The sequence below is a fragment of the Ochotona princeps genome, chromosome 15, assembly GCF_030435755.1.
Source record: "Ochotona princeps isolate mOchPri1 chromosome 15, mOchPri1.hap1, whole genome shotgun sequence".
Lineage (NCBI taxonomy): Eukaryota > Metazoa > Chordata > Mammalia > Lagomorpha > Ochotonidae > Ochotona > Ochotona princeps.
Genome location: NC_080846.1, coordinates 11,024,011 through 11,039,356, shown reverse-complemented (window position 1 = coordinate 11,039,356; position 15,346 = coordinate 11,024,011). Strand labels below are relative to the sequence as shown.

Below are 15,346 nucleotides of genomic sequence, written 5' to 3'. Positions count from 1 at the left end.
GGAGACAGGTTTCTGGGTGGTTGGATTGCTAAGTGAGGGACCATAGGCTAAGATAAACTAAGCAAGGTGGCATATGTGTCCTCAGAGGATCAGTCCACTAAATAGGAATGAGACAGAGTTCCTGTGAAGATTGTAGGTAGCGTATATGTACTACGTATTAGAGCAGCTGCTACAGATAGTGCTAGATAATTACGTATTGATTATTATCTAACGTACATTGGACCAGTAAAAGGATTTCAGGTTTCAGATTTATTTTTTGATTTTGCAATATTTACTTGTACATAACAAGATACATAGGAATGGGATCCAAGTGTAAATAAATTCATTTAGGTTTCATGAAATTCTTATACACATAGCCTGAAGGTAATTTTATACACTATTTTTAGTGCAGTGTAACATTTAGTGAGTGTAACATGAAGTCAGGTGTGAATTTTTCCACCTGGGGTGTCACATTGGCCCTCAAAACTTTGAATTTTTGGAGAAGATCAGATTAGGGATGTTCAATCTATAATAGTCTTTCTTTTTCTTTTTTTGGTAAATACTGAAAATGCTGCTGCACCTAAAAGAAGGTGAAAGTCGGCATGACTAAGGGTATTGTCTGTGGATGGAAGAGAAACTTGACCCGGACTTTAAGATGGATTTTGCTAAGAGCAAGGTATTCCAGGTGCTGATATGAGTAAAACTCAGCGGTGTGAAACCCTGTTACAGACATCAGAGTATTTGAGGCCACTTCTTCCTTGATGTGTGGTTTTATTTGTCAATTGACCTATGCTTATTTTTAAAAATTCTGTCTCTCAGGAAACTATGTCCAGTAGAAGTTGCAAAACTGGCCAGTTGTACAGCTCCATTCTCACTTACTCTAGAACCCTTAATTGATGGTGTTTGCATTTGTGCCATCAGGTTTTACCACCACTGAGGGATGTGACAAATCGACCTGAAGTTGGCTCAACTGTGAGAAATAAGCTGGTGCGCCTCATGACACATGTTGACCTTGGAGTCAAGCAAATTGCTGCTGAATTTCTTTTTGTCCTTTGCAAAGAGAGAGGTAGGTTAAATTCTCTTTGCCCTCTGATTTTTGTCATTTGGAAGGAATTTGAGAAATGTTCCTGGTAGTTGTACTATCTCATTTCACTCTTTCAAAAGCTGACCATCTGTCTCTTTTATTAAAAGGAACGAGGAGATAATAACTTAATCAAAAAGTACTTGCATATGCTTCTGTATTCACTAATATGTGAATTACAGAGATAGTACAGAGCACACTCACATTTAAACTTTACCTTCTGTATCCTTAACACAGAGGACTTCAATCTAAATGGGGCATGACCTGAAGCCATTGTGAAAAGTCCTGCTTAGGTAGTTCAGGTACTACTGTTTTGATAACCAGGCACAGGTCCATGTTAGTTCTTTGGAATTAAATATTTAGAAGCTTTGATTTCTTCATTTATTTTCTCAGTCAAAAAATACTGAATATACTAGATAAATACCAAATTGTGTTAGGCAACACTGGTGTGCTCGTCCGGACCAATCCCAGCAAGCGTGAGCTTCCCATTGCCCCCACTCCATTTTCAGCTAAATAAGTGAAATCTGTAAGGCCTGTCACTTACCCTTGAGTTAAGGGTAAAACGGTGGTGGAGGTAAATTTTAACATAACTGTACTGTAACTTAAGAACACTGTCAGTGTGTACAAAGTGATTGCCTACTGGGATGGATCTGACAAAGTGTTTCATACGTTTCTCTGGATTCTTCTGTCAGTTTTCTAAACAAGGGTCATTGGTTGTATTCAGATTCTTCTCACCTATTTGTAATATCAATGTGAAGTCCTATCTAAGCAGATTTTTATTCTACTTCTTTTAAGCAGTCCAATTGTGAGATACGTAATTTGGAGAAGTTCATTCCCCTGTCTCACAATCTTAAGCATCCTAGCAATGAAGACACCTGCACCCATGTCTGAGGGTGGTACCTGGCTCCAGCTCCTAGCTTCCGCTTCCTGCTGCTCAGCTCCTCAGAGGCAAACGTGAAAGTTCAGGTCACTGGATCCCTGTCATCCATGTGGGAAACCTGTGTTGATCTAGCTTTGTCCTTAGCCAAGCCCTGGCCGCTTCAGGCATGTGGGGAAGTGGATTAGTGGATGGGAGGTGTGTGTATGTGTGTTGACCATGCTTACTCTCTCTCACTAATGAAATAAATAAATATTGCTAAAAATCTTAAGTCAACTCATATCTCAGAGCATGCCCCACATCCGGGACTTGGGGTGGGCAGGAAACCGGGTGGGGCTTCTCCCTCAATATCCCCCTTTACCTCAGATGCATGATGGAAACAATATGGACATAATGGCATTACCCACTTTCCTATCCCCCTGAACCTTTTTTTCTTTTTTCTTTTTTCTTTTTCTTTTCTTCTTTTTCCTTTAACTGTAATTAACTATGTAAAGATTGTCAACAACAATAAAAAGAAAAAAATTAAAAAAAAAACTTAAGTCAACTGTATTGATAAACTTCATTTCTGACATATTAATCCAGCCACTTCAGTTAACCTGTTAAACATGTATAATTGGTCATTTTTGTAATGGCCATAAACACAAGTATTACAGAATGAGATACTCTGTGTCTGATGTTGGACTTCATTTCACCTCTTAGGGACCACCTAAGATAAATCCTGCGATTTCGGTTTTAGAAATGAAGCAAGCCTGGCCTTGAGCGCCATTTAGTGATTTATCCAAGTTCATATAAGCAGAAGCCTGTATTCTTTCCATCCTGCCATATTTCCTCTTAGAATAGTAATCTTGAGGTATTAGATTACTTTATTTATCATCTACTCTTTTAAACAGTTTGTTTCTTTAATAACTGAAAAAAGGTAGATTTAGCATCCTGGAATTGAGTGGTCAGCATATTGTAGTTTTTCTGTATTGTGAGCATGCTCTCTTTGGATAATTTTTTGAAAAGTTTATTTCTTCTTTGATTATATATCAAAATGTGACAGCATTTCAAAAAGGTCATTAAAATGGAATTAAAAAATCATTTTTAAGGAACCAGCATTGTGACACATAAGGTTAAGCTGCCACCTGTAACACTGCCATACCATGCTGGAGTGCTGGTTCAAGTTACAGCTATTCAGCTTGCAATCCAGTTTTCTACTGATGTACCTGGGAATTCAGAAAACGATCTCCCAAAGTTGTTTGGCCCCTGCTTTCCCACCTGGGAGCCAAAATACAAGCTCTTGATGGTATCCTGGCCTAGCTGGCCCTTGCAATCATCTGGTCAGTGAGCCAGGGCTTGGAAGATCTCCCTCTCTCTCCTCTCTCCCCTCTCCCCCATCTCCCCTCTCTCCTCTCCCCTCTCTTCCCTCTCTCCTCTCCCCTCTCTCCCCTCTCTTCCCTCTCTCCTCTCTCTTCTCTCCTCTCTCCTCTCCCTCCTCTCTCCTCTCCCTCCTCTCCCCTCTCTCCTCTCTCCTCTCTCTCCTCTCTCTCCCCTCTCCCCACTCTCTCCTCTCTCTCCCCTCTCCCCTCTCCCCTCTCTTCCCTCTCTCTTCTCCCCTCTCTCTTCTCCCCTCTCTCCTCTCCCCTCTCTCCTCTCCCCTTTCTCCCCTCTCCTCTCTCTCCTCTTTCTCCTCTCTCTCCCCTCTCTCCTCTCCCCTCTCCCCTCTCTCCTCTCCCCTCTCTCCTCTCCCCTCTCTCCTCTCCCCTCTCTCCTCTCCCCTCTCTCCTCTCCCCCTCTCTCCCCTCTCCCCTCTCTTCTCTCTTCTCTCTCTCTCTCTCTCTCCCCCCCCCACCCCCTTTACTCTCTATTGTTCTGCCATTTAAGTACATTTTTGAAAAACGGGTTGTTAGGTTTAGGGGCACCCATTTGGCATAGCTGTTCTAAAATGTCTGGATCCCCTTTTGGAATGCCTGGATTCTAGTCCTTGCTTAAGCCCTGATGTAATTTCATTTCAATGCACAACCTGCTTGTAACAGCTGATGTTTTAAGTAGCTGTATTGCTTCCACCTGTGTGGAAAGCTCAGATTGAGTTTCCTGCTCTCAGCTTCAAGCTGGCCTAATCCTGGATGTTATGGGCATTTGGGAAGTAAACCAGTGGATGGGAACATACCTATTGTCATTCTCTCTCACTCACTCTCAAATAAATTACATACACAAAAAAATTTTTAAAAAGATTTATTCATTTTTATTGGAAAATGATACTTATAGAGAGGAGATACAGAAAGATCTTCCATCTGCTGGTTCACTCCCCAAGTTACTGCAATGGCTAGAGCTGAGCCAATCTGAAGCCAAGAGCCTCTTCTTCTGGGTCTCCCCTACGGGTGCAGGGTCCCAAGGCCTTAGGCCATCCTGCACTGCTTTCCCAGGCCATAAGCAGGGCGCTGGAAGGGAAGTAGAGCAGCTGTGACACAAACCAGTGCTGACATGGGATCCCAGCTCATGCAAGGGAAGGACTCCAGCCACTAGGCTACTGTGCTGGGCCAATACAAATAATTTGTAAAATAAGTTCATTTTAGGAGGCTTGTGCCATAGCATAGTAGTAGCCTGTTTCTGCCAGCACCAATATCCCATATGGGCACTGGTTTGAGTTCTAGCTGCTCCATTTTCTATCTAGCTTCCTCTTTGTGTCCTGGGAAAATAGTACAGAATAGCTTAATAAGTTCTTGGTCCCATGCACCTATGTGGGAGACCCAAAAGAAGCTCCTGGCTCCTGGCTTCAGATCTGTTCAGTACTGGCTGCTGCAGCTATTTCTAGAGTGAGAGTGAACCAGCAAATAAAGGATCTCTCTCTATTTGTAACTCCACTTTTCAAAAACCTTTAAGAAAAGTTTAATATTGGTAAATTTTTAAATCTATGCATAATCTTTCCAAATTATGCATTTTCTATGTATGATTCCACATATGTATCTAAATATATTACATATCTAAATATAATCACCTTATTGAGTTGGTTTGTCATAAAAAAATGTAGCACATGCATTTATAAGTGAATTGTCCCTTTTTTCATTTGAAATGGTTAGCTTTGCACTTCATTATACATAACACTAAAGTTTCTTAGTGCTAAGTTTGAACCCAGAGTCAACTTACCTTAGGAAAATAATATTTTCATTTGACAGTATCTACTTTCCCCCAAATTTATATGTTTAGAGGCATTCCATGGAGCAAGAATTGATTAACTTAGCCAACATCTTTGAAGCTAGATCCTGGGATTGCAGAGGTGTGCAAAACAAAGTCTCTGTCCCCACGTTACTGACAGCTACGCCAGGGTCAGACTCAGTGCCTGTCACAGCCAGGATGGTTAAAATAAAAGAAGTGGATCAAGTCCACTCGATGTAGGTATGTGAAGGAAGACTCTGCAGCGCCCCGTTTGGGAGGTAGGGGCTGCATGCACACAGCAGAGGGGGAGGACTGGGAAGAGGATGCTGCTGCTAGCAGGAGAACACTTCAGAAAGTTTGTGGGAAAATGCAATTAGAAAACATTTATTTGGTACAAAACCAATTTGAAATCCATGCGTAGTTTTTTCATACATTTTCTGTTAATTGTTTAAAAACTCCTTGCATTTAGCTCCGGCTGACTTACTATCAGATGCCACATAGTGTAATTAGATCTTCTAAGTTTTTTCAAAAGAATGGTTAGAATATTGCTTAGAATTTTTACATAAAATTTCTCAGGCTTTTATTCAGTGAATATGTTAAAATTTTTTGATTGATTTATTCTATTTCTTTGAAAGCCAGAAATAGAAGCAGGCAGACTAACAAAGACTTTCCGTGTGCTGGTTCATCCCTTGGATGCCTAGCACAGAAGCTGGGAACTAAGCTGGGTCTCCACGTGAGTGCCAAGGGTTCATTGAATGCCTGCTGCAGAAGCTGGGACTCCAGCCAGGTCTCCACATGGGCGCCAAGGGTTCAGGTCCTTGGATGTCACCTGCTGTCGCCCAGGGTACACACTTGCAGGAAGCTGGAATTCTAGTCAGAGCCACTTGAACCCATGAACTCTGATAGGAGATGTAGGTGTAACTGCTACATCAAATGTTGCCCTTCACTTTTTAATATTAGTAACTAAATACAATGTAATATGTAATAAGAAAAAGTGTTTTGCAGTCTACCTTCAACTTTAAAAGTTATCAGATTTGCAAGTTCAGGCTTGGAGGTAGATTATCATAGTAGCCGAACTTTTTTCCTTATTTTTCTCTATTTAAAAGTAATAATTAAAAAAAATATTGAGAGCAGCAGGTTAATTCTCTACCTGCAGACACGGCATCCCCTATGGGTGCTAGTTCATGTCCCAGCTGTTTCACTTCTGATCCAACTCCCTGCTAATGGCCTGGGAAATCAGCGGAAGATGGTCTAGGCCCTGTATCTACATGGAAGACACAGCTTTTTATCTGTCAGCTTCAGATCAGCCCAGTTCTCACCACAGTGGCCATTTGGGGAGTGAACCAGTGGAGATCTCTTTATCTATCTATCTATCATCTATCTATCTATCTATCTATCTATCATCTGTCTATCCATCTTTCTTTCTCTCCCTGTCTCTTAGTAATTCTGATTTTCAAGTAAAATAAATAACTCTTACAAAAAATATTTATTTGGGCCTGGTGCAATAGCTCAGTGGCTAAATCCTCACCCTAAGTGCGCCAGGATCCCAAATGGGTGCCAGTTTGTGTCCCAGCTGCTCCGCCTCCCTTCCAGCTCCCTGCTTATGGCCTGGGAAAGCAGTGAAGGATATCCCAAAGCCTTGGGGATCCTGCACTTATGTGGGAGACCCAGAAGAAGCTCCTGGCTCCTGACCTTGGATCAGTCTAGTTCCTGCCATTGTGGCCATTTAGGGAGTGAACCAGCAGGTGGAAGATCTTTCTCTTTCTCTTTGTAAATCAGACCTACCTTTCCAATAAAAATGAATCTTTAGGGGAAAAAAGAAGTTATTTGTTAAGCAACTATCTGCCTTGCCGAGTTTCCTCTCACTCCTTTTGAGTATTAATTCCTATTTTGTTCTAGGTGTGCCACAGGATGAATTGTGGAGGTGTCTGTCACTTTAGCTCAGGATTAAACTGTCTCACTTTCCTAAGCATCTCTTTTTCGTTGCCTCTACTCCCATACCACCACTTTAGTGCAGGCCCTTAAAGTCATTTTCTAAAACTTTAATAAAGTAATAGCATCAGTCTTTCTGTCTTTGGGCAGGTTTTCTTCCATGTGTTTAACACATGGTTAACAGCAGGTTTAGTCCAAAACAGAAATTCACTCATCATTGCGCCATGTGAAATTTCCAGTGATTTCCTTGTCACCCTGTATTTTACTCCATTGCTTAGCTCTGTGGTTTATGTTCTGCTTCTTGCATGACCATACTGACTTCTTTATTCTTGCCTGATTTTACTGCCCTGTTTTTTGACATAGCTCTGTGGTTGGCACATGCAGTTCTTTTACATGGAATGCCCTTACCAAGTGTGTTAAATTACTTTCGTCATCATCTCTGTGAAGCCTTCTCTGACCATTTGGGAGTTCATCATCTCTGTATCATTTCACTTGCCTCTGTTAACGAGTCTTACACCATAATTCTTACTTGTTGAACTAGCATTCTAGACGTCTAGTGGCTTTATGGGAGAACCAGGCCGTATCTGTCTTTGGCTCCTCATTGCTTAAAAAAATAAATGCCTCACAAATAGTTGTCCCCAATAAATACCTAGTAAAAGAAAAATATTCGTGTGCTCTCTCTCCCAGTTCAGTCTGGCGAATTACAGTGTCGCATAAATATATATAAATACATAAAGGTATAATTTGTAAATGTATGTGTATTTGTGTATGTAAATATAAAATTGCTGTTTCTGTAATAGGCAACTTTAGAGAAGAGTGTGCCAGGAATTATGACAATCTGGAGGAGGGAAAGATTTGGGTTCGTAGAGGTCAGAGAAAGTCTCCATGAAGAGAAACAGGAAGTAGCCCACTATGTACAACAGAGAGGCTAATTCAAGGTTTGGGGAATCCATAGTGGAAGAAACAAGTTTAGTAAAAGTGAAAGAAGTCAGAAAATGAAAGAGCCCAAGCTCTGTTTTGGAGTTTGAGTATAATTTTTAGGGGCTAAGTTAGAGGGGTTTTTTTACAAGATTTATTTATTTTTATTGCAACATCAGATATACAGAGAGGAGCAGAGACAGGGAGGAAGATCTTCCATCCAATGATTCACTCCCCAAATGACCACAACGGCCGCAGCTGAGCCAATCTGAAGCCAGGTGCCAGGAGCTTCCTCCAGCTCTCCCACACGGGTGCAGGGTCCCAAGGCTTTGGGCCATCCTCGACTGCTTTCCCAGGCCACGGGCAGGGAGCTGGATGGGAAGCGGGACTGCTGTGATTAGAACCAGCGCCCATACGGGATCCCAGTGCGTTGAAGGTGAGGACTTTAGCTGCTAGTCCACCGCGCTGGGCCCAAGTTAGAGCTTTTATCCAGGAAAATGGTAAGATATCCTGAGCAGGTGTGTGAATTAAGGAGTAAAAGGATACCAGTCAGACTCATAAAAGTTGCAATATTTGACTAGAAGGAAAGGGAAATAGTCTCTGGATAGAATTTGGTTCTGCCATTCTTAATAGAAGAGCACCCCACCTATTTTTCTGATACGTATGTCAGCAGTGATGCCATGGCTATCAGTGAAGTTCTGATTTGCACAGTGTCATGGTGGCTGCATTTGTTTGTTTCCAAATTGCTGTTTAGGATTTATGTATTTTAAGGCAGACTTACACAGAGAAGAAGAGACAGATCTTCCACTTGCTGGTTCATTTGCAGATGGCTGCAATGGGCCCGACTGAGCCAGGGCAAAACCTGGAACTCTATCCAGGCCTCTCACCTGGATGGCAGGGCCCAAGTAGTCAGCTCATCTCCCACTCCCTTTCCAGGCATGTTAGGATCTGGACCAGAAGCAGAGCAGCCAGGACTTGAACGTGCTTTGATATGGGGAGCCAGGTGTCAGGGGAAGCAGCTTACCTTCTTACAGCCGCAACACTGGCCCCAAACTACCTATTTTCAATATAAAGGGAGTTCTCCTGTTGTTCAAATATTTAAAAATATAACAAGAAAATCTCCTAAAATATTCAACCTTTGTATGTCCTTCAAGATGTCATACTCTGACCATTTCTTACCCCTTTTCTTGCCTACCTGTTTCCCTATCCACTGTCCCTTTTAGGTCTTCCAAGTTACTGCAATTGTCCTTCTCTGTGTCTTCCCCATCTGTGTCTTTTTTGAAGGAAGTGATCTGAATTACAGTAGTATGTCAGATGTAGACTTTCCTATTTCTTTACACATAGATAGTGGATTATGTTCTATTTCCTAAGTTCTTAGGGTGGCATTTTATCAAGATTCTATTAAAAGGCTTAAGTAGATTTTGCCTATTTTTATCTTTTGATTAAATATACTAATGTTTATCTTGAAACTGCACCCAAAGGAAGAGACGCACTAGTTAATGAAGCTATCATTTATTGCTTTGTATCTTCCTTAAACGCATTTTTAAAGTCACTCCTCTCCTCCCCTCCCACAAAACATACACATACACACACTCATTTAAAAAAACCCTACAGGGCACGAATCTGTTGCAAAAGGTTTGTGTCTGTTCGTTGCGGCGTCTCAGAGATAACACTTTACAGTGTTGGCAGAACAATGCTGACAGCAGAGGAACTGTACCACATTTTTCATCTTTTTTTTTTCTGACAAACCTGAAATCTTTAGCAGTTATTACTAACTATTTCTCAGTGATACCCAGTGCTACCATGGAAAAGGAATGAGTTTGTACTTCGTGCCAGGTACTCCTTAGCACTCTACTGAATGGTGAAGGTGACAGTTACTTTTTCATTTCTACAGATTAGAAAACTGAGTAGAGCTGCAGAATACCTTGTCCAAGGTCAAGCAGTGAATAAGAGGAAGAGCCATTATTAAAATCTAGGCTTACCTTCTCAGTGGCTTCAAAAGCTTTCATATTATTGCTTCCCCTCCCCCCAGCTTTTTAAAGCTTTATTTATTTTGAAAGGCAGAGTAACAGAGAGGAATAAACAGAGATCTTTGATATGTTGTGTAATTCCCCGAATGTCTGCAGCAGCTGGGAATGGACCAGGTCAAAACCAGGAGCTGGAACCTATCTGGGTCTCCCATATGAGAGGCAGGGGCCAAGTGCTTGGGATATCTTTCACTGCTTTCCCAGGTGCAGTAACAGGAAGCAAGCATTGCAGGTGGAGTTTAATTTGTGGTGCCACAACACCAACCCTGTGTTGCTAACTTGAAAGAAAAAAAAAAAAACCAGCAAGTTGGGGGCTGGTGCTGTGGCATCATGGTTAAGCTGTCACATACAATGCTGGCATCCTATATGGGCACCAGTTTCTGTCCTGGCTGCTCCGCTTCCAGGTCAGCTCCCTGCTAATGCCCCTTGGAAAGCAGTGGAGAATGGCCCAAGTCCTTGTGCCCCTACACCCACTTGAGAGACCGGAAAAAGCCCCTGTTTCCTGGCTTTGGACAGGCCTACCTGCTGCTGTTGTAGCTGTTTAGGGAGAAAATCAGTGTTTTGAGAAGTGAACCAGCAGATAGAAGACCTCTTTCTCTCTTTTTCTCTGTAACTGCCTTTTAAGTAAATGAATCTTTAAAAAAAATTTTTTAGACCAAAAACCAAAAGAGCACTAGGTTAGGTATCCTATTTGCTAATGTCCTTTCGTTGGCTTATTTCTTATACCTTTTTCCTGTAATTCCTCTGAAGAGTAAAAAAAATTTTTTTACGTGGCATTGCCATATTGATAAAATCCCAATCTGACCCCAATCTCTAGTTTCTTATCATTTCTCTAAAATTGGTTTTTAAAAGGTAAAAATTGAAATTAGGAACATAAAGCATAATGCTTACTAATGGCCAAGAAGTTTGAGACCCCAGTACTGCCAAAAGTATGTTTAGAATAGCCCTGTTTTAAATTTTTTTTAAGATTTATTTACTTTTATTGCAAAGTCAGATAGATATACAGAGAGCAATAACTCATTCCCCAAGTGACTGCAGCTGCCAGAGCTGAGCTGATCTGAAGCCAGGAGCCAGGAACTTCCGGGTCTCCTACATGGGTGCAGGATTCCAAGGCTTTGGGCCATCCTTGACTTTTCCCAGGCCAGAAGCAGGGAGCTGGATGGGAAGTGGAGCTGCCGGGGTTAGAACTTGCACCCATCTGGGATCCTGGTGCATTCAAGGGGAGGACTTGAGCTGCTAGACTACTGCTTTGGACCCAGGTGTTTTAAATTTTTCTTATGCCTAAAAAAAGTCTCTGACTCCACAGAGCACACAGGAGAGTTTGTAGGTAGTACAGCAATCACTACCACCCTTTGTCAATCTCCCGCCACTGTGTATCTGTTCAGCCTGCTGTAGCTGAGTGGCTAGGGATGCTGGAGAGAGCCCCAAGATCCCTGTCTCAAACCTTGTTCTGTTCTGGATTTTTTTTTTCTTCTTCTTCTTCTTTTGCAGTGGACAGTCTGCTGAAATACACTGGCTATGGGAATGCTGCAGGACTGTTGGCTGCCAGGGGCCTCTTGGCTGGAGGAAGAGGTGATAATTGGTACTCAGAGGATGAGGACACAGACACTGAAGAATACAAAAATGCAAAACCAAAGTATAGTATCTATTCTCTTTACCTAACTATGGCTGGGCCGCTGAGTTGAGCCTTTCACTTCCCTTGTCTTTCATTTTCCAGTGTTTCTTTTCTCTTGTGGATTTGGAAGCTTTCTATTTAATTTTTATTTTAGAAGCAGTTCACAGTTAGTCGTTAGACTGTGATTTTATGTAATTGAAGAAGGACAGTGTTGCAAGAGCTGTTCTGCCACAGGGAGCTCCCGTGCTCGCTTTCCCCAAGCACTAAGAGAGCTCCTGATGTTAGATTTCGGCCATCGTGTACTGGAAATGTGTTAGTGCGCACCGTTCGCCTTCCTCTCTACGTTGAGATTTTAAAGGTATAACCAAGGCCAAGTATTTAAGTTGGTTATTTGATGCCTTAGTCTTAGAACTCTAAATGTAGGTCTCAAATATTTTTTTATCTTCCTGCTTACATAAAAGATTTATGAGTCAAAAAATGCAACAAATCACATTTCTAGTACAAGGAAAGAAATCTGACTCTCTGAATTTTAACCAAACACATACTTAGGGAGTCGTATTTTATTCAGTGCAGTGACTCTGAATAGGCAAATCAGTGACCGTGAGGTCTTCTCCATCAGCACTTGGACAATACTCTTGTTCTTCCCAGTGCAAGCTCCCCTCCCTTTTTATTCCCTCCCCATCCTTTTCGTCCTCCCTTCAACTTTCATCCTAGGTGAATTTCTTACTTTTTGCTTAAACCAGAAATTATTTTAGCTTCTTTTTTTTCCCTAGCATGAAATTACTGAACATTCAAAAAGTATACCCTTCCCTTTTGACATTATTATTGACAGTCGCTGTATTTTCTAACACCAAGTGTGATGTGTGGATCATATAGTAAATGATTGAGAATACAGGATCACCTGCATAACTGGGTCCTTTAAGAAAAAAAAGGAAGAGACTGCCCTGTTAACATGCAAGTAATGGTTATCAGTATGTAAAGGGAAAGTGATTAGTCAGCCTTCAGTCAGGCAGGATATTTGTGACCTGTTTCATCCAAATCAGGGCTGGGCAGGTAGTGTGACTTTCAGCGTCCCCAGTGCTCTCAGCCTCAGCAGAGTGTGTACCAGTGAAAAAAGGCTTTGGGGGAGAAAAACACAGCAGTGACTTGAAGCAGTATGTGCTTAGGACTACGAGGGTTTAGATTGCTATAAATTGAACATCCCTGCCTTATGTTTGAAGCTGATAGAGAAATCATGCTTTTTTTTCTTCCTAAGTAGAGAAGTCACCATTATAAATTAGTTTTACTACCTCTTAAATTTTTTTCATTCCGTGAACTATATTTCCATGTCAGTTTAACATTTTTATGTCTATTTAAGGCATTAAGATATACCACTTTAAAGTTTCATAGTTTTTAAATCAAAGCAGAAATTATGTTAGACATTCCTTGAATCCCAGGGTATAAGGGCATAGTCAAGGAAGAAAACTCAGGAGCTTTCACGGGTGGTTGAGATCTTTGCACCACAGTGTTTGTGTCTGAAAGAAGACCCTGCAGTCCTCACGGTCATCTGTCCAGCAAACACTTGCCGCAGGAAGCTGGAACACTGTATTGCTTTCCGTGGTACAGCAAGCAGAATCAGGCTGTTTTGTGAAAGCACTGTTACACTTTAAGGAAGCACTTTTTTGGTTAAATCAGTAACTGTGATGTTTGATTTGGTTATTGTCTTGGCACTGGTTTATGACAGTTTTCTATGCTTAGCAGCTTACTCCCCTAATTGTAATCTTCTCTAGCCTTTGGATTTGGCATATACTTTTCACAAGAATGGTGTGTTAGTGTGACCAAGATAGTCATCATGAAATATTGCTGTGTTTCTTAAATATTATTCATTGCAAGTATGCATATTCCAAGTGATATCATTTCTTCCCTCTTCAGATAGATTTGTGTCTCTTTAAACTTTCCCTCTTTGAGGAAAAGGTGTGGTGGGATATTTAATAGTTACTTTAAAATAGTCCTTGAAATAGATCCTGGGGAAGTGATAATGAACAAAATTCTTTGCAGGCACAACCCTTTGTCCTCTGAGGTCTGAGCCAAAGAGCTCAAAGAACTTGTTATGACATTTTTTATCAGTGAATCAAAGGTACACAGTCAGGATCTGAAAGAATTGCTGACTCCCCTCCCCCGGTTACCCTTGGTCAGTAAGTATTCCCAAGACCCCAGTCTGCTTTTCTATGTGTGGATTCACAGTAGTCGCTAGTATTGGCAGAAGCAGAGAAATTACCCTTCATCCAGTTGGCCATCATCCCGTTGTCAAAAATCTAAGTGGATTCTGATTAATGCACCAAGGTAACCCGTAATCCTTTGCTGGAATCTGAAACCAAGAATTGTGTGGAGCTTACCATTCAGGCTATGGGAGACAGTTTTTATCACAGTAATCCTTTTTGTGTCAAAATAAGTGTATTTAATGGACTGGAAATGGCCTTCTGCAATTAGCACACTTAAGACAAAATACACACATAGAATCAAGTTACATGCCATCCAAGTTTCTGGAATATGTCTAGCCAGGTTTGTTGACAGTTTCCAGGTGATCTTTGGTCCTATAGCAAAGAGGAAACCAAATATCTAAATTGTAACTTTTACATGTTTTTTAAAAGCAGCTGAGCATGGAAGTCCCTTAATGGTGTATAGGCTGTAACTGAATAATAATGGCTTGTACCTTATTCTAGACATGGAGAGATGTGTATGATCAAGTTTGGTTCATTGTAGACCAGTGGCTTTTAGGCTACGTCCACAGGCAAGTCGGGGGCCAAGAAGATGACTTTAAAGAGCCGCTTTGGGAAGGGATAGGAAGACAGGACTAGACAAAGTTAGCAGAGCTCTGCCCCAGCTCCTGACACTCCTCTTGGTCTGCCCTGGTTCAGGACATCCAGGACCTTAGAAACAGTGCCAGGTAAAGCCAGCAGTGTTCCCGTCATGGCTGTGTTATTCCGATGTTACAGCTCTGCAGACAGTTTCCTCAGCTCAAGACAGAAGTGCCTCTTGTTACGATCTTGTTATGCTTCTTAGGGAAACTCCTTAAAATGAGACTCCTGGTTTCATTTTTGTTAGGACTAGGTAAATAAATTACTCTGTTTTTAAGTATTTTTTGATGTAGGTCAATCAGATGTCTAGAATTGAATATTTTTCTCCTTGCCCAGTTTGGCCTTAATGATGTATGGAATAAGATTTAACTGGCACTTTCAGGAACTGGGACTTACTGTGTGCACTTGTGAAACACATCTAAATACAGCTCTTTAAAAACTAGAGTTAAATATAAAATCATTGCCACTTCTGCTGGGTATACTGTTTCCAAACATTTGCTGGCTTTGTGATTTTTGCAGTTGCATCAGTTTTGCACTTTCAAAATTGAGTTCCCTAATTTTTATTTTATATTATAGTTTGAGTTCATGGTCAACAGGAGGTCAAGTGTATCAGCTGAACTTCAGTGCTGAGCTTTGCTTTTCAGATAGATTTACAATCACCAATTTTCTGTGCTTTCTGTTAAGGGTATTGCTCATCATCAAAGAATCTAACTTATGAAACATTCTCAAAGCACCATAATTTAAAGGGGATTTTGGAGTTTTTATTTGCCTAGATGAAGTTTAGTGTGTATATTTATGTGGCTACAGAATGATACTACAGGCCCATCACGGTGGCCTAGAGGCTAAAGTCCTTGCCTTGAACTTACTGGGATCCCAGATGGGTGCTGGTTCTAATCCTGGCAGCCCCCCCTTCCCACCCAACTCCCTGCTTGTGGCCTGGGAAAG

At 41.4% G+C, this 15,346-nt stretch overlaps 1 protein-coding gene across 6 annotated transcripts in view; it reads left to right on the top strand.

Annotated features, from left to right (window-relative positions):
* Positions 1 to 15,346, top strand: part of RIC8B (RIC8 guanine nucleotide exchange factor B) — a 113,672-nt gene that overhangs the window by 75,797 nt on the left and 22,529 nt on the right. For all 6 annotated transcript variants that reach the window (XR_009246775.1, XR_004995280.2, XR_009246774.1 and 3 more), the window contains exons 7-8: positions 901 to 1,045; positions 11,441 to 11,585. Coding sequence is in view for 3 of the 6 variants with exons in the window: in XM_036492465.2 (XP_036348358.1) it covers positions 901 to 1,045; positions 11,441 to 11,585 (290 nt within the window). In the remaining 3 variants the exon portion in view is untranslated. The remainder of the gene's footprint in view (positions 1 to 900; positions 1,046 to 11,440; positions 11,586 to 15,346) is intronic.